The following is an 18,845-nucleotide window of genomic DNA, read 5'->3' on the forward strand; positions in this document are numbered from 1 at the left end:
TGAATGTGTTAATGCAATTGGAAAGAAAAAAATGGTTCATATGGCTCTGAGCACTATGGGACTTAACATCTGAGGTCATCAGTCCCCTATAACTTAGAACTACTTAAACCTAACTAACCTAAGGACATCACACACATCCATGCCCGAGGCAGGATTCGAACCTGCGACCGTAGCGGTCGCGCGGTTCCAGACTGAAGCGCCTAGAACCGCTCGGCCACACCGGCCGGCAATTGGAAAGAAAATAGGCGCCTTAACTGAAGGGAAAATGGCTGTTATCAAGAAAAAGGAGCAGCATGAGAAGAAGACGATTGGATATACAGGGTGAGTCACATAACACTACCGCTATATATATTTCGTAAACCACATCAAATACTGACGAACCGATTCCACAGACCGAACGTGAGTAGAGGAGCTAGTGTAATTGTTTAATACAAATCATACAAAAATGCACGGAAGTATGTTTTTTAACACAAATCTACGTTTTTTTAAATGGAACCACGTTAGTTTTGTTAGCACATCTGAACATATAAACAAATACGTAATCAGTGCCGTTTTTTGCATTGTAAAATATTAATTACATCCGGAGGTATTGTAACCTAAAGTTGACGCTTGAAACCTCCGACGTTCAGTTGCGTGTTGTAACAAACACGGGCCACGGTCGGCGAGCAGCATCTGCAGGGACATGTTTACGATGACGACCGTTTTTACGAGTGTGGCTGTAGTGCACTGTTGTGGTTTGGTCTAGCTGTCGCAGTGTCCGCATGTAGCGCTTGCTGCTATTGTTATTCTGCATTCGTCTCCGCACGCAGACCACACCGTGTTACCAGACGTCTGTGATAGTGTACTGTTGTAGGAACTGTGACCATGGTGTATTCGAACTCTGAAAAGGCGGAGATGATACTCATCTAGAGCGACAGCGACCGTGGACTGTAAATGTATGGTGCGGAATCATTGGCGACCACCTCATTGGCCCTCACTTCATTGCAGGGGCCCAAAGAGCTGTAACATACATCGCGTTTCTACAGAATGATCTGCAAACGTTGCTCGAAAATGTCCCACTGGAAACGCGTCGACGTATGTGGTGTAAGCATGATGGTGCACCTGCACATTCCGCAATCAACACTAGGCTGACCCTTGACAGGATGTTCGACGGGCGTTTCATAGGACGTGGAGGACGCATAAATTGACCAGCCCGTTCTCCTGATCTTACACCTCAGTGGGGTACGTTAAAGGAGAACGTGTACCGTGATGTGCCTACAACCCCAGAGGATATGAAACAACGTATTCTGGCAGCCTACGGTGACATTACATCAGATGTACTGCGGCGTGTACGACATTCATTACGCCAGTGATTGCAATTGTGTGCAGCAAATGATGGCCACCACATTGAACATCTATTGACCTGACATGTCGGGACACACTCTATTCCACTCCGTAATTGAAAACGGAAACCACGTGTGTACGTGTACCTCACCCCTCATGGTAATGTACATGTGCGTCAGTGAAAAAGACCAATAAAAAGGTGTTAGCATGTGGACGTAATGTGCTGTTCCAGTCTCTTCTGTAACTAAGGTCCATCACCGTTCCATTTGGATCCTTACGTAATTCAGTGCTCTCCGATACACACGATCGAACAGCGGAGGAGTGGTACTCTTTAGGTTACAATATCTCCGGATGTAATTAACATTTTACAATGCAACAAACGGCACTGATAACGTATTTGTTTATATGTTCAGATGTGCTAACAAAACAAACGGGATTCCATTTAAAAAAACGTAGGTTTGTGTTAAAAAACATACTTCCGTGCATTTTTTTATGGTTTGTATTAACCAATTACACTAGCCCCTCTCCTCACGTTCGGTCTGTGGAATCGATTCGTCTGTTTTTGATGTGGTTTACGAAATATATCCAGCGGTAATGTTAGGTGACTCTCCCTGTATAAAACCTCATGCTGCACAGAATTCCGATTGATATACAGCGATATGTTGGCTAAACATAAAGCCATCGATGCATGAAAGTTCATTCAAGAGAAGTTATGGTTGCTGAGGTCAGGGCAATTAAAAAGGTAGCAGACACTGCGAAAAACCCTTGAACCAGCGACTGAATCTCTCGACGAACTCTCAGCGAAAGTCCATGACGATGATGATACTATTGCCTGCTTCATGAACCATCACAACGATGCTACTAGAGACAAAACATTTACTTGTCAGTGGTGAAAAAGTATAAATGTTAGGCATGCAGACTATAACTTTAAATGTAAAAACGATGCAGATGGGAATAGGGAATTTCAAAGAACATCTGGTCTACTGAATCTTATTTTCCTAAGAGCCACAAGAACTGTAAATCTTTCGCCTAAAGATCTGGTAATGCATTGTGAAATATTACATTTGACTGGTCTGTACAGTTATTGGTATTGTCTGAATTCTTCTTATTCACAGTTAATAATTTTATAAATTATAGTACTGGTTGAATTTTTTTTTTTTTTTGTTTACATAGCAGTACTGATTGCAGCTATTACAGAGGTACAGTTCCTCTTACACTAACGCTATTAATATTATTACTGAAATTCCAACCAAACAGAAGACATAATTTATATGTTGAACAGAGTGGCTTTAAATGTTTGCCACCTCAAGCTGCTGAAATAATTTGATGATACAATGAAATGTTTGGCCCTAAATTTCCATCCAAAACAGCAACATTAAATTGAACTGGGTGGAACTCGCACCAAAAACTGGTACAACCTGGACAACTAGTGGCAGGTGAAACTTAAAAACTGTTCTTTTTTACATATGGACTCACAATCATACATGCACATGAACTGCAAAAGAGAGAAAGTACAGTAAATTGTCTTCTTCATTTAAATTTTTTTAACTTTTTTGACGATTTTACTCCAATTTTAAACTTATTATTTACGTAAATATATTGCAAATTTTTAATTTTTAAATTATTTTTAATTTATTTTGATCACATGATGCGCCGGCCGAAGTGACCGTGCGGTTCTAGGCGCTGCAGTCTGGAACCGCGAGACCGCTACGGTCGCAGGTACGAATCCTGCCTCGGGCATGGATGTGTGTGCTGTCCTTAGGTTAGTTAGGTTTAACTAGATTTAAGTTCTAGGGGACTAATGACCTCAGAAGTTGAGTCCCATAGTGATCAGAGCCATTTGAACCATTACATGATGCGTATATATTCTTGCATAAATAGCGTGATACTTATTAAGAATAAAAATAAACAGAATGTATTTACACACAGGCATACACATTTACCCAGGCATCCACACTCAAACACACTCACAAGCTTACACAAAGAGACATAAACTATCACACATGCTGGCACACCATACATCACTCACATCCAATATTTACACTGTGATATAAGAGCCATAATGTTCGCCACAAGCTCTCACTCAGCCAGACATTCACTCTCTCTCGTTCTCACTGTTGGAGTCCCACGCCCTCTCTTGTGCTTTATGTTAATGTTTTTGTCTACAGGAGGATGTCAATTCCATCATTATAAATGGCTCTTTTATCGTCATGAGAGAACAATCCGACTTTTGATTACAGCACTGTGTACACCTCATCGCCTCTCGATAAAATAACAGTTCCCTGTACCATATACAGAGGGTGTGGCAGAGCACTGCAAACACCACTGAACGGGCAGTGCAAGTAGTCTTCGCCATTGAAGTCATGTGATGCTGTATGTTGCAAACCATTAGACCGTCTCAGGGTGGTCCATCGGTCTTACGGTATCCATACATTTTGGACCTTAGACCCGAACTCCACCATCGGCAATCCAACAGCCTCATCTTTCATTAAGCTGATAACCTTCTTGTTATGACAAACAATACCATAAGGATTAAAACTCCCTGGCACATTAAAACTGTGTGCCTGACCGAGACTCGAACTCGGGACCTTTTGCGGGCAAGTGCTCTGCCATCTGAGTTACCCAAGCATGACTCACGCCCCGTCCTCACAGCTTTATTTCTGCCAGTACCTCGTCTCCTACCTTCCAAACTTTACAGAGCTCTCCTGCGAACCATGCAGAACTAGCAATAATGAAACAGTCGTGCTTAGGTAGCTCAGGTGGTAGAGCACTTGCCCGCGAAAGGCAAAGGTCCCGTGTTCGAGTCTCCGTCCGGCACACAGTTTTAATCTGTCAGGATGTTTCACATCAGCGCACACTCCGCTGCAGAGTGAGAATCTCATTCTTTTCAAAAACTTCCTGCAGCAAGTACACGTTAGTGCCCATGGGTACTCTTGTGTATTCATCCAGATTGGGAATGTTAAATTCCCGCCAGACATTCACGACATGTTCATACCCTGCACTAGTTATGGTATCGTCTTCGAGAGTATAGGTAAATGCAGATATGTTGGGTAGTCTGGTTTCGTCATATTTCTCTTTACTATCCAGATACTCATAAGGGAAAACTCCTTTCCTGCTCACAAGCTGAAATTTTTCCTCATCAGGGTATGCAGATCACGTGATATGCATATTCTCTGAAGGTGGAGTTTCAACGAGTTTCTGGAGTGGTGCCTGGATGAAATGTAGCGTGTCAAGGTAGCGGAGCGTAATTTTTGGCGTCATTCGTTTAGAGAATGAAATATATTTCCAAATTCTTTCTGGTAGGGCACTGACCTGATTTTTCTCCCAGCGGAAATCAGTTAATCCCTCAACTAGACTTATGGAAGGAAACAGGTATGTGCCTTGGAAACTGATACTTCAAATTGCATGCATTGTGTGCTGCACTGCGGTGCTTTCCTGTGACATGACAGAGGTACGTACGGGGAGTTCAGATTTTCTGTCTAACGACAGCCCTCAAATATCACAATTAACTGTTTCATTTCATAATTTTTTATCCCACTCCGATTTGGTCATGAGGACGTTAATGCTGTAAAGCCTATCGACATTCCAAGAGTTTTTCAAGCTCAGTAAGCAATCAAACCTCAGGATTGTCGCCAACATAAGATTCAAATTAGTTAAGACTTGAATCATATGTCCATGCAAGTTGGTAAGCTGCCGCCTACGGTACGCGGTTTCGTGTGAAGGTGGTATGTGAGGACTCCCTTCGCACTGCTTGTTAGGGGCAAGGAGATAATCGAAGTCAGTGCATACAAAAAATGGACATCGTTCCTGGTGGTGTGCATTCTTGAATTTCATGAACTTCTTCTGTAAGCAAAACAACGCATACCCTTTCCTTGAAGTCACAGTCCTCGAGATCCCTTTTTGAATACATTTCTCCTGTAGGTATTTATACACCTTAAGCAAATGTTTTTTTAATATTCATATTTCGACAGTTGTCTGTAAAGGAGGTGGTACATTTCTTTGATCCATGTGCTATGCTGATTATCACAGTCAGAACAGCATAATTACTTAACGATCACGCTCACCTGCATATTTCGAAAAATGGAGTGGTCCATCTATAGTACGCTTGTCCTACTCATCTAGCTTGCTTTTCGACTTCTTCAAGCCATAAAAGTGAATCGATATTCCCGGATTTTTTGTCTCAAATTTTTTATCTCCTGAATCTTTACGGGAAACTCGATACCATCAAAATTATGATCTACGTCGATATTATTCTTTTCTACAGTGTATATTGTTGTCCACTTGATATGGTAACTGTAATGGTAAATTCTCTCACAGGCCAGGATTGACCAAGCAAAACAAGGGTTATCCTTTTCATTTTGAACGTTAATACAAGCCTGCATGTCCTTAATATTCTCAGGGTTTGATATAACTGGACCCTTCATTTAACGGATCATAGACGTGAATATGGATGTCGAGGTGTGGTATTTGACTGAGTGCTTTAGCTAATCATCTTACTTCCATCTTGGAACACTGGGTCAGTATCTCACCTAAGCTGGATTCACTATACCACTAAGTGATTGATGTACTCTGTGATATAACGCCACAATCACCCCAGTGTAGTGTAGGATTTTCTCCTCGGTAGCACCCTTTTGTTTGGGAGGGTTATTCAACTAGCAACAGAGTACTGTGTTACAGTTAATGGCATTACATCTGGGATCATCTAGGTCTTTGAAGAGCTCTGCCTCCTACACTGGGAGGAATGCTTCTAGGAAACTGGGTCATGATACCCCATGGCTCGATTTTAAATTATGGTGAATGAGATACGCCCCTCAAAAGCCCTAGCAACATCCAAGTATTCTAAAGGAGTGATGGCACCGCTAAGCTGAAGTCTTTCACTATCAAGATGCGATAGAGCACTACCACCAGCCACAGGTTCATTATTATTAACACCACAACTAGGAGACGACTGTATCCACAGAGTGGATGGTAACGTTGTGGAGTATGCGCCTTCTCGAGTAAGGGATACGCATCGAGCCGGAGTAGGAGGAGGTGGCAATAGTGAGCTCCTGTTGGACCACCCAGGCTATGGAGAGGGGGTTCGTTCATGCAGCTACACCACTGCCAGCCTGGGGGTTGCGAGATCGTTCTCTGAGTGATCCACCCACGGATGCCAGAGGGTATGTGATGGTGTGGGCGCTGGACGTGTATTGGCCACAGTTGCTTCTGCCACCTCTCGCATAGCCACGAGCGGCGCTTTGTATAGTGGTCCACATCGCTTGGGTGCCAGTTTAATGCCTGCCCCCACAGCCACCACTATAGATGCGTGAGTCACAGCGATCTGTTGTTGTGGTGGTATTGGTGACACCTCTGTAGCATATCAATAAAAGAAAAAAATATAGGTACAAAGATCAAGACTTTTTTAACTCATGTTGTAAAGAAATAAAAACAATTACGTACATCAACATCCCAGAATAATAATTATGTGTCGTAACGACGGCGGTTGCATTATAATCACCTTTTACACTCTGGGTCCCTGGCATGAGCAGATTACTCGAGCTTTCTGCCCCATCCAACCAATTATATCCTCCTCCTCCTCATCCAAACGGCCTAGCTGGCACTTCCTTTCTGCAACCATCATCTCATGTGCCCACTCCTGCATTTCAGTCTCGTTGGAATTATTGTTGATGACTCATTGATCCATCTCATGGAAATCTACAGCACGATAGTGATTATAAGAAACAACAACAACATAAATCTGTAATGAATTTTTCTAAGGCGAGATACCGATTATACATAAGTACACATATCAAAAAAAGGTTTACATCGCCTCGATTCCAAGAGTTCTGGAAACTGTATAGAAAATTGGAATAGAGATGAAAATAAACTTCATTTCTGCTCTTTTTATAGCCCATAAAAACCACACATTGCATGTCGTACCAACATACAGCGAGATCTTCAGAGGTGGTGATCCAGAATGCTGTACACACCGGTACCTCTAATACCCAGCAGCACGTCTTGCATTGATGCATGATTGTATTGGTCGTGGCATACAATCCACAAGTTCATCAAGGAACTGTAGGTCCATATTGTCCCACTCCTCAACGGCAATTCGGCGTAGATCCCTCAGAGTGGTTGGTGGGACACGTCATCCATAAACAGCCCTTTCCAATATATCCCAGGCATGTTCGATAGGGTTCATGTCTGGAGAACTTGCTGGCCACTTTAGTCGAGCGATGTCGTCATCCTGTATGAAGTCATTCAGAAGATGTATAAGGTGGCGGCGCGAATTGTCGTCCACGTATCGTACAGCTGTTACGGCGCCTTCCATGACCACCAGCGGCGTACGACAGCCCCACATAATGCCACCCCAAAACAGCAGGGAACCTCCACTGTGCAGCACTCGTTGGACAGGATGTCCAAGGCCTTCATCCTGACCGGCTTGTATGAAAACAAATCTCCGACTATTGTCTGGTTGAAGGCATATGCGACACTCATCTTTGAAGAGAACGTGATGCCAATCCTGAGCGGTCCATTCGGCATGTTGTTGGGCCCATCTGTAACGCGATACATGGTGACGTGGTTGCAGTGATTGACCTCGCCATGGACGTCGGGAGTGAAGTTGCGCATCATGCAGCCTATTTGGCACAGTTTGAGTCGTAATACAACGTCCTGTGGTTACGCGAAAAGCATTACTCAACATGGTGGTGTTGCTAGCCACAATCCGTAGATAGCGGTCACCCAATGTCCCTTTGACCGCCCTCGGGCGGCCTAAAGAGAGACATGTCATCGACAGTTCCTGTCTCTTTGTATCTCCTCCATGTCCGAATAACATCGCTTTGGTTCACTCTGAGACGCCTGGACACTTCCCATGTTGAGAGCGCTTCCTGGCACAAAGTAACAGTGCGGGCGGGATCAAACCGTGGTATTGACCGTCGAGGCATGGTTGAACTACGGACAACAGCAGCCGTGTACCTCCATCCTGGTGGAATGGAAGGAACTGATCGGCTGTCGGACCCTCTTCATCTAACAGGCGCTGCTCATGCATGGTTTTTTACATCTTTGGGCGGGTTTAGTGACATCTCTGAACAGTCAAAGGGACTGTGTCTGTGAAACAATATCCACAGTCAACGTGTATCTTCAGGATTTCTGGGAAACGGGGTGATGTGTGATTAAAAAAGAAATAAAATAAAAAGAAATTCATACTAGATGCTTACCCCTGCTAGATTCTCATCTTTTTCTTGCTACATAGCAACATCTACAACAATGAAGAATATGTGCCTCAACAACTACAAACGACGAAATGAATAGCATAACAGCAATATATTGCAAACATACTTACGTTTCTGCTGTTCTATTTCAGGCTCCAGCAGCTGCTAGAAGACAATCAGCTGCCGGTCTAATGTTGCAACAGCAAGATCAAAAATTTTATAAACACTTGTTACGATTTGAATACATCAAGAGCTGTTTTATGAACATGTGTACTATCATACAGAATTTGGAAATGTACTTACATGATGTTAGCATAATCTTTTCGACTTGCTGCTGCTGTTGACTTTCACCATCCAGCTGCTGCCGCCCTAGTGCTAAAACAACAGCAGAAATTTACTTTTTGACACTCAAATTTTTAAAAATATTATCTCAAACAAACCAGGTGGTCTCTAGGACTCCTTATTACCAACTTGTATAACATTCTCAGTTAAACACATGACCTACCCTAGCACGGCTCACGACCCTGCCTCACAGCTTTTAATTCTGTCAGTACGTCGGCTTCTACCTTCCAAACATCACAGAGGCTCTCCTGCATACCTCATCCAAGGAAAGAATCCAGAATTAGTATCGCTTACTGAAGGTTACAATGCACAGACAGTTCTTGGAACAGAGAATTGGTTGAAATGGGACATTAATGGCAACGAAATAGGTAGTTCAGATTGGAATACTTATCGTAAGAATAGGGTAATCGCCATTGGCGGCGGCACATTTATTGTAGTAAAGAATTCGATTAAATCTACCGAAGTTATCACTGCTTCCGATTGTTAATTAATCTGTATGAAGTAAAGTTTCAAAGACTGGTCAACATTGAAATCGCATGCTTCTATAGACCGCCTGGATCAGAAGCTATACTGGCAGAGCGCTTCCAGAATGATTTTCCTGATCATCCCATTGTAATAGGGGTTACTTCAACTTGCCAGTTATAGACTGGGAGTGTTATGCTATCAAAACTGGTGCCAGAGATAGAGATTAGTGTGATGTCTGGATATCTTGGACGTTTTTCCAGAAATACTTTGAGCAGATGGTTTGAGAACCAACTCGTGGGGATGACGTCTTTGACCTCTTGGCAAAAACCGACCTGAACTTATCGAATTAGTAGACGTCGATGAAAGTATTTGTTATCATAAGGCTGTGGTAGCATCTATGACAATGGTGATTACGAAGAATGTTAAGAAAGATGGGAAGATATTTTTGTTTAGAAGATGCGAACTTCAGAGTATCGAGCAGTGAGCATAAAATATTCGGTGATGAGGACAAAGATGTGGAGAACAAACGGAAAAAAATTCACAGACTTGGTACAATATGCTTTCGACAAGTATCTTCTGAGTAAGGTCTTAAAGAATAGGAAAGACTCGCCAGGGTTTAAGTGCCGTGTTAGAAAACTACTACGTAAACAAAGAGAACTTCATCTCAGATTCAAGAGAAGCAAAAACCTAGGTGACAAACTAAACTTGAAAGAAGCGAAAGTGAGCGGAAGGACAGTAATAAGAGAATAGTTCAAAGACTTTGAAAATAAACCTTTGTGAACCGCCCTGAATAAAAATCCTAAGAGATTTTGGTAGTATGTAAAATAAGAAAGTTGATCGAAATCATCTATTCATGCACACAGTGACCTCACTGGCACCGAAACAGAAGATAACTTGGGCCTCACGAAATCGTTTCACCGCCGAAGGTCGTAACACGGTCCCTCCTTTCAATCGCCGTACGGACGTCAAAATGGCAGGTATTGAAGTAACTGATCGCGGAACAGAAAAACAAAAACAATCGGTAAGTTGTGGAAAGGCGTCAGCGCGGATGAGATACCTATAAGATTGTACAAAGATGATGCGGAAGTACTTGCTGCGCATCTAGCAGTAATTTATTGTAGATAGCTTGAGCAACGAAGGGTACCTGGCGACTGGAAGAAAGCGCAGGTCACTCCTATTTTTCAGAAGGGCCGTAGGACAGATGCTCACAGTAATAGACCTACCTCTTGCAGAAATATGGAACATGTCTTAATCTCAAGACTTATGACGTTTTTGGAAAATGAAAATCTGCTTCATAAATATCAACATGAATTCCACGAACAGAGATCCTGTGAAATTCGGTTCGCTCTGTTCCTCCATGAAATCCACGATGCCGTAGACAAGGAACTCAGGTTTAGGTCGTGTTCCTTGATTTCAGAAAGGTATCTGACACCGTCCCGCACTGTCGTTTAGTGAAGAAAATGCGAACTTATCCAGCATCGGAGCAGATTTACGACTGGATTCAAGACTTCCTTGCAGACAGAACTCAACACGTCGCTCTTAACGGAACAAAATTGACAGATGCAAAAGTAATTTCCGGGATACCCCAAGGAAGCTGATAGGGCCGCTAGTGTTTACAACGTGTATAAATGATCTACTAGAAAGTATCGAATGCTCTTCAAGGCTGTTCGCAGATGATGGGGTTGTCTACAAAAAATAACAACGTTATTATCTGTAACGATCTGCAGAGCGACCTCCAGAGATCTGATGACTGGTGTAGGCCGGTGCGAGAGCGTTACAAAGATGCTCAACGAACTCCTTTGGCAGACGTTACAGGAGTGGCGTCGTGCATCACGGAGAGATTTACTACAGAAATTTCGAGAGAGCACTTTCCGGGAAGATTCGGATAGAACATTACTTCTCCCACATACATCTCGCGTAATGACAACTAGGAGAAAATTCTAGAAATTGGAGCCAATACAGAGTTTTACCGACAATCATTCTTCGCACGCGCTATTCGCGAGTGGAATAGGGTTGGAGGGCTCAGTTAGTGGTACGAAAAGTATCATCCTGCACACAACATAAGGTGGCTTGATGGCTTCCACCTTAATTGACGCTCTGTATCATACTGTATTACGTAGCTGGTATACATTACACTCTCATAATTTGCTCCTTTAGATCTATCCACTACCTGTTGTTAAATATTTTAACTGTTGCAGGGAATTTCCCTGCGAAAATTGCATGATTACTCGCTATTACAGACGAAGAGAGAAAGTTTCCCAGTAAAAAGGCTTAAATTTGCATTGATACCTCACATAGTCAACACCATTCATTCACGAACAGTGTTACTTGCATGTCACTAATTTGAACGCTTTCCAATACTACCACTCGGTAGAACTCCCTATTTGGCATCATAAAGACACTTACATGATTACATGATTGAACATCATTATTTCCAAGTCAGAAGGCTTCTGCTGCAATAACTTCACCTCACCTTCAAGAATATTTGCTTTTTAGTCTTCATTCATATTCATCATCATCAGCGATAAGACTTACATTAATTCCTGGCAGGGAGTGTTGATATACGTCATTACCCTTTCAGGGTTCTTTCACAAGAGGGAGAACTACTTATCGATTGTAGTACATATACTATTCACGACATTTAAAAAAACGAATACGCTGACATTTATGGCTAGTTCATCATCACCATGAACATGAGTGAGGTTATTACTATCTTAGATACTACACACATCCAAAAAAGTTTTGCATCCCCTCGGTTCCGAGAGTTCCGGAACCTGTACAGAAAATTGGAATAGAGAGCGACATAAAAATCATTTCCGCCCTCTTTGTTGCTCACGAAAACCACACATTGCACGTTGTACCACAATACAGTGAGACCTCCAGACTTGGTGGTCCAGACTGCTGTACACACCGGTACTTCTAATATCCAGTAGCACGTCCTCTTGCATTAGTGCATGGCTGTATCCATCGTGGCATACTATCCACAAGTTAATGAAGCCACTGTTGGTCCATATTGTCCCACTCCTCACCGGTGATTCGGCGTAGATCCCTCAGAGTGGTTGGTGGGTCACGTCGTCCATAAACAGTCCTTTTCAATGTACCCGAGGCATGTTCGATAGGGTTCATATCTGGAGAACATCCTGGCCACTCTAGTCGAGCGATGTCGTTATCCTGAAGGAAGTCATTCACAAGATGTGCAAGACTAGGACGCGAATTGGCCTCCATGAAAACGAACGCCTCGCCAATATGCTGCCGATATGGTTGCACTATCGGTTGGAGGATGACATTCACGTATTGTACTGCCATATGGCGCTTTCCGTGATCACCAGCGGCGTACGTCGGCCCCACATAATGCCACCCCAAAACAGCAGGGAACCTCCACCTCGCGGCACTCGCTGGACAGTGTGTCTATGGCGTTCAGCCTGCCCGGGTTGCCTTCAAACACGTCTCCGATGATTGTGTGGTTGAAGGCATACGCGACACTCAGCTGTGAAGAGAACGTGATGTCAATCGTGTGCGGTCCATTGGCATGTTTTGGGCCTATCTGTACTGCGCTGCATCGTGTCGTGGTTGCAAAGATGGACCACGCCATGTACGACGGGAGTGAAATTGCGCATCATGCAGCCTATTGGGCACAGTTTGGGTCGTAATACAACGTCCTGTGGCTGCACGAAAAGCATTATTCAACATGGTGGCGTTGCTGTCAGGGTTCCTCCTAGCCATAATCTGTTGGTAGTGGTCATCCAATGCAGTAGTAGCCCTTGGGCGGCCTTCCTCGTGAACTGACTGGAAGTGATCAGCTGTCAGACTAGTTCCAGCTGGTCATTCATGCTTGTTTACATATTTGGGCGAGTTTGGTGACATCTCTGAACAGTCAAAGGGACTGTGTCAGTAATACAGTATCCACAGTGAACGTGTATCTTCAGGATTTCTGGGAACCGAGGTGACGCAAACCTTTTTTGATGTCAACTTGTATATCTTCGAATACAGTCATTAATTCGGAACACTGATATTCTGGAGCTAGTTTCTCGTGAATAAATCGCAAAACATGTCTATGTGTGAGTGATTTTTGTAGGACAGGAAGGTATTCCAGGTGACTTTTGTGTGCTGAAGTGAGATTCTGAAGCCGCAGCTGCATCCGTTACTGAGAAGTTAGATGCGCACTGAATACTGTACGTCGTGCCTTGTGGCTTACAAGTGCTTAGCAGTAGCCACAATGTCGCAGACTCAAAAATTACGCATTCGCATAGTTCGCAATGCAAACCATCTGCTTGGGACCGTGTTTGCATGTCAGATAAAGTTATTACGTCACCACAGGCATGACACTGTGCTTCTAGCATTACTCGTATGTATAAGTGAACACACATGTTGTACTACAATCAATAGCAAGACTTTCGTGTGCTTACAAACAGTTCAAATGTTGGTTTGCTGTAAATCACGAGCGTGTGGGCTGCTAATGATTGACTGGGATGAAAATAAAAATTAAAAAATGTACTGTAGAATATATATATTTACGTATCAATTATATTATAATATTCTTCCTAATTGCTATGCACATTTGTGGACTTTAACTGCTGCTGCTGCGTTGTGTGAAACACCTGAGTGCCTCATTGCACTGCAGAATGTGGTGGTTTTTGTGATGTGTAGAATAGAGATCAGAAACGAGTGCAGTATTGCGGATTGTTTACTTTTCAGATCAGGTCACCACTGTTACTAAGGCATGCAGGAGTGTAAGGCTAATCATGACTTATTCCTAGTATGGAAGATGAGTACAAATTTTGCTGTTGTAAAGTAGCCATGACAAGGAGAAATGATTGATTATCGTGAACAGATGGCCTGCAATAATGCTATGTTTTGTAAGACGTGGAATAGGTAAGATTAAAATAAATTGATTCAACGTGTTCAATTGCAAATTTGTTCTATCAAAATAGGAGCAAAATCTGGCATGAGTTTCATGCTGTAGTCTACGCTTCAGACGGAAAACAAAAAAATATTGTCCAACAGGAGAAAACGTGTGTTGAGTCAACCGAAAACTGGGCACAGAACAACATCACTGTTACACCCCTGCGGCAAGAAAGCACGTTATGTCGGTATTCATTTGGTGATGGCAAAGTGGTTCTATGGGATAACAGTGGGTTGTGTAGCTTATGAAACATGTCTCTAATTTATTTTAAAAAATAATTACCATTTAGAAATTTCACCTTATCCTCATGTCACGTTTTCTGGTACTGTATGTGATTACTGCGTTGGAAGGTGGCAACTGCATGGAAACTATTGTTTTGATGCAAGATGGCTCAACACCTCATGTCACTCGCCAAGTGAAAGCTGTGCTTACTGCAATCTTCCACGATTATGTTACCTCCGGAGGTTTCCGAGGTGCATGGCCTGCAAGATCACCTGATCTGAATCCATGTGACTTTTGGCTCCTTGAATATCTAAAACAACGTTTTTACTAGGGACACGTTCCTTCTCTACCTGATCTGAAGACCAGTATAGAGCAACACGCTTCTCAGACTCCACCAGAAGAGCTGCGAGTAACTGTTGAATACGTCGTTTTAACCATGCAGCATATCGTCAACGTCTCCCGTGCCCATATTGAAAAAAAAATGTATAAGTGATGGTTAATAATAGAATCAACATTATCCCTTTCTCACTCATTTCACCTTTCCTGTCCACATCCCAATCCTAATCCGTTACATATGAACCCATTTCTATACGTCTTTCTTGTATACACCGTGCCAGATTCGCACCTCGCCAAAATTGTAACTACATTTTTTCAGAGTTCATGCGTTCCGCGTTAACACATTAGAACACCTACCAAGTTTCACTACAATACGATACTTACGGCCCACACTGGGCTTCTCTGAGTAGTTGCACTTTAATCGTAACCACCCGGTATAAACAGAACAGTATCACTGCTACCCGTTCAATCATTATATTGGTAATAATAATTGTCATGCCTAATATTGCTTCTCTCTTTTAGAGAAGTTGGACATTTTGTGACACTTCAATCTGCACTTGAAAATAACTATAAAGGTGAAATCATGGTTGTGTGAAAAAGATGAACATTAATTTACAGTTTAATGGTGGAAATCTCTTCCAAAACATATGAGTACGTAGCAGGAATGCCGCGAGCCCGTGGTTACACTTCCGAACTCGTGTACTGGCTTCTTTTTCTGAGTGAGTCGAGTCCACTTGTGCCATACAACAGATGGCTACTGGGCAGCGGCGGAGACTTAACGACGCAAGTCCATGAGCACACGTAGGTGGCGGTTTCGGAGACGACGTCGCAGAACTCGCTGGCGAGTTTGAAGCGAATATACAGAGCTCTTACCTCATCTCTAGTGTAGATTACCTTTATGTCCAGATCCAACTATAGTTCTGCTAGTACTGATATAATAGCAATAACCTAAGTACACTGAAGAGTTAAACAAACTGGGACACTTGCCTAATATTGTGTAGTGTACCTGCGAGAACGGAGAAGTGCAGCAACACAATGTGGCATGGACTCGACTAATGTTTGAAGTAGTGCTGGAGGGAATTGACACCATGAATCCTGCAGGGCTGTCCATAAAGCCGTAAGAGTATGAGCGTGTGGAGATCTCTTCTGAACAGCACGTTGCAAGGAATCCCGGACATGCTTAATAATGTTCAAGTCTGGGGCGTTGGGTGGCGAGCGGAAGTGTTTAAACTCAGAAGAGTGTTCCTGGAGCCACACTCTGTAGCAATTCTGGACGCGTGGCGTGTCGCATTGACCTGCTGGAATTGTCCAAGTCCGTCGGAATGCACAATGGACGTGAATGGATGCAGGTGATCAGACAGGATGCTTACGAACGTGTAACCTGTCAGGGTCGTATCTGTATGTATCAGGGGTCCCATATCACTCCAACTGTAAACGTCCCACACCATTACAGAACCTCCACCACCTTGAAGAGTCCCCTGCTGACACGCAGAGTCCAGGATTCATGAGGTTGTCTCCATAGCCTTCCACTTCCAACCGCTCTATACAATTTGAAACGAGACTCGTCCGACCAGGCAACATGTTTCCAGTCATCAACAGTCCAATGTCAGTGTTGACGAGCCCAGGCGCGGCGTTAAATTCGTAAGTCGTGCAGTCATGAATGGTACACTTGTGGGCCTTCAGCTCAGAAAGCCCATATCGATGACGCTTCGTTGAATGGTTCGCACGCTGACACTTGTTGATGGGCCAACATTGAAATCCGCAGCAATTTGCGGAAGGGCAGCTATTCTGTCAAGTCGAACAAATGGTTCAAATGGCTCTAATCACTATGGGACTTAACATCTGTGGTCATCAGTCCCGTAGAACTTAGAACTACTTAAACCTAACTAACCTAAGGACATCACACACATCCATGCCCGAGGCTGGATTCGAACCTGCGACCGTAGTGGTCACGCGGTTCCAGATTGAAGCGCCTAGAACCGCACTGCCACATCGGCCGGCTGACAAGTCGAACGATTCTCTTGAGTCGTATTTGGTTCCGTTCTTGTAGGATCTTTTTCCGGCCGCAGTGACGTCAGAGATTTGATGTTTCACCGGATTTCTGATATTCACGGTACACTCTTGAGATGGTCGCACGGAAAAATCCTCACTTCATCTTCCCTCTGAGATGCTTTGTGCCACCGCTCGTGCGCCGGCTATAAGACCACGTTCAGACTCACTTAAATCTTGATAACCTACCATTATAGCAGCAGCAACCGATCTAACAACTGCGCCAGATACTTGCTGTCTTATATAGACGTTGCCTACCGCAACTACGTATTCTGCCTGTTTTTATATCCTTGTATTTGAATACGCGTGCCTACACTAGTTTCTTTGGCTCTTCGGTGTTGAACGTCATACAGACATAAGAATAATAATAATCATTATAGATGGATGAACACTGTGTGATGGGTCTCCAGTAATTGTAGTGAGAGTTCTACCTGGTAGTGGATTGTTAGAATTCTGTCGCTACCGCTTCTTGCTGTGTGGGAGACCGGATATACATTCTATAAATGGTATACAATTCCAGCATATGCAACACCCATTGCATTTAAGGACCCAATCAGATAATGTGTCTTCTTCGTATCTTGTTGCATTGCCATTATTTGTTGGACAATATTCCTCCTGTCTACAGTCATATGGTCCTCCGCTATCGTGCCTTTCCATTCTTGACGCAGAAAGCTGTGAGTACATTTCTCTGATAGACGGTTACGACAAAATATACTTGTTAAAGTTTTCATCATACATCTCTCATCAATTGAACACATGAGGCATAGACAACACCAGCATTATGCGGTTATAAATATTATATTAAGTTATTCTCGACAGGTCAAAATTTCAGGCTTCGACAGCTGGCATCTTCTTCACAATACAGAAACGGCATCAGTAAAACTGCACCGCATGCAAATTAATTCTGCGACCATGGGGGGGGGGGGGGGGGAGGGGGGGAGGCATAGGTGGTAGGGGGACTGGAATGTAGGAATAGGTGGCACCGGGGGTACAGGGCCAGGGGATCGCGGAGTGGGGCGGCCTTCACAGCGCAGTAAGGTGATGATGGCTGAGTTGCCGGAGTGAAGTCATGGTCTTGGTACAAGAAGTCAGATGCGATGGTATCAGTATTCGAGTAATTCTGACGCTGGTGTCAGCGATTCTTGCTCTTATTCTCATTGACCCTCTTCTTCTGTAGAGTATTTGCGGAAGCATAGTGTAAATATAACACAGTTATAACAGTGTACAAATGCCAATATTCATCCAGTGCCAAAAAATGTAGTGCTGAACTTGGAAATGTAATATCAGTAGGTGAGGATTTTGCGGATGCAATATCTGAGCACCTTGCGCATCTTGTAGGCCTGAAAAGGGCTGAAGCCGAAGTTAAGGCGTATAGCAAGCAATTATTCACTAAATATTGCAAAAGTGAATGATAGTAAACATTTGTAACCGGGTAAATAGAAAAATAATACGTCCTACCAAAATTTGTTCTTTTCTTCCCGTTCCATCCCCGTCCAATTAATGAATTTCTTTTTATTTATTTTTTTATATAAAGGATTTGTAGCTGGAGAGTAAATGTTACTCACCAAGAGTGAGTTCTCACGCTTGAGTCTCCAATGTTACTGCCGCTGGTGCCTCTATCCTACGGCGAGACCTGTCTCGATCGCGTGCCCTCACACACACACACACACACACACACACACACACACACACAAAGTGGTAATATCAGTCAGTCTTCATGTGTCAATAAAGAGTGAAGTGAAAGATGTAGTCACAGTGGCTTCGAGAGTAAAGTTGTTGATTTCTTAGTAACAACAATCCTGTTATGCCGGGGTAGCTATACGTAATATTACTTTTAAGGAAGATTTAATACATTATGAAAAAAGTCATTTATTTATTTCTTCTTGATATTTACAACCCTCATGTAGGTACGAAGAGAAACTTACCATAATTTTGCTACCTAATTTCAACTACTTTTCTAGGTAACCCCCTTCCCTCCCAAAACCGACACATGTAGGACAGGTTTTAGGATTTTT

General features: G+C 43.2%; 1 protein-coding gene across 1 annotated transcript in view; it reads left to right on the forward strand.

Moving 5' to 3' along the window:
• Positions 1-265: 265 nt before the first annotated feature.
• Positions 266-18,845, forward strand: part of LOC124788845 (octopamine receptor-like) — a 244,242-nt gene continuing 225,662 nt past the window's right edge. Inside the window, exon 1 of the mRNA XM_047256129.1 lies at positions 266-321. Coding sequence (XP_047112085.1) covers positions 266-321 — 56 coding nt within the window. The remainder of the gene's footprint in view (positions 322-18,845) is intronic.

Source organism: Schistocerca piceifrons, chromosome 3 (genome assembly GCF_021461385.2).
Source record: "Schistocerca piceifrons isolate TAMUIC-IGC-003096 chromosome 3, iqSchPice1.1, whole genome shotgun sequence".
NCBI lineage: Eukaryota > Metazoa > Arthropoda > Insecta > Orthoptera > Acrididae > Schistocerca > Schistocerca piceifrons.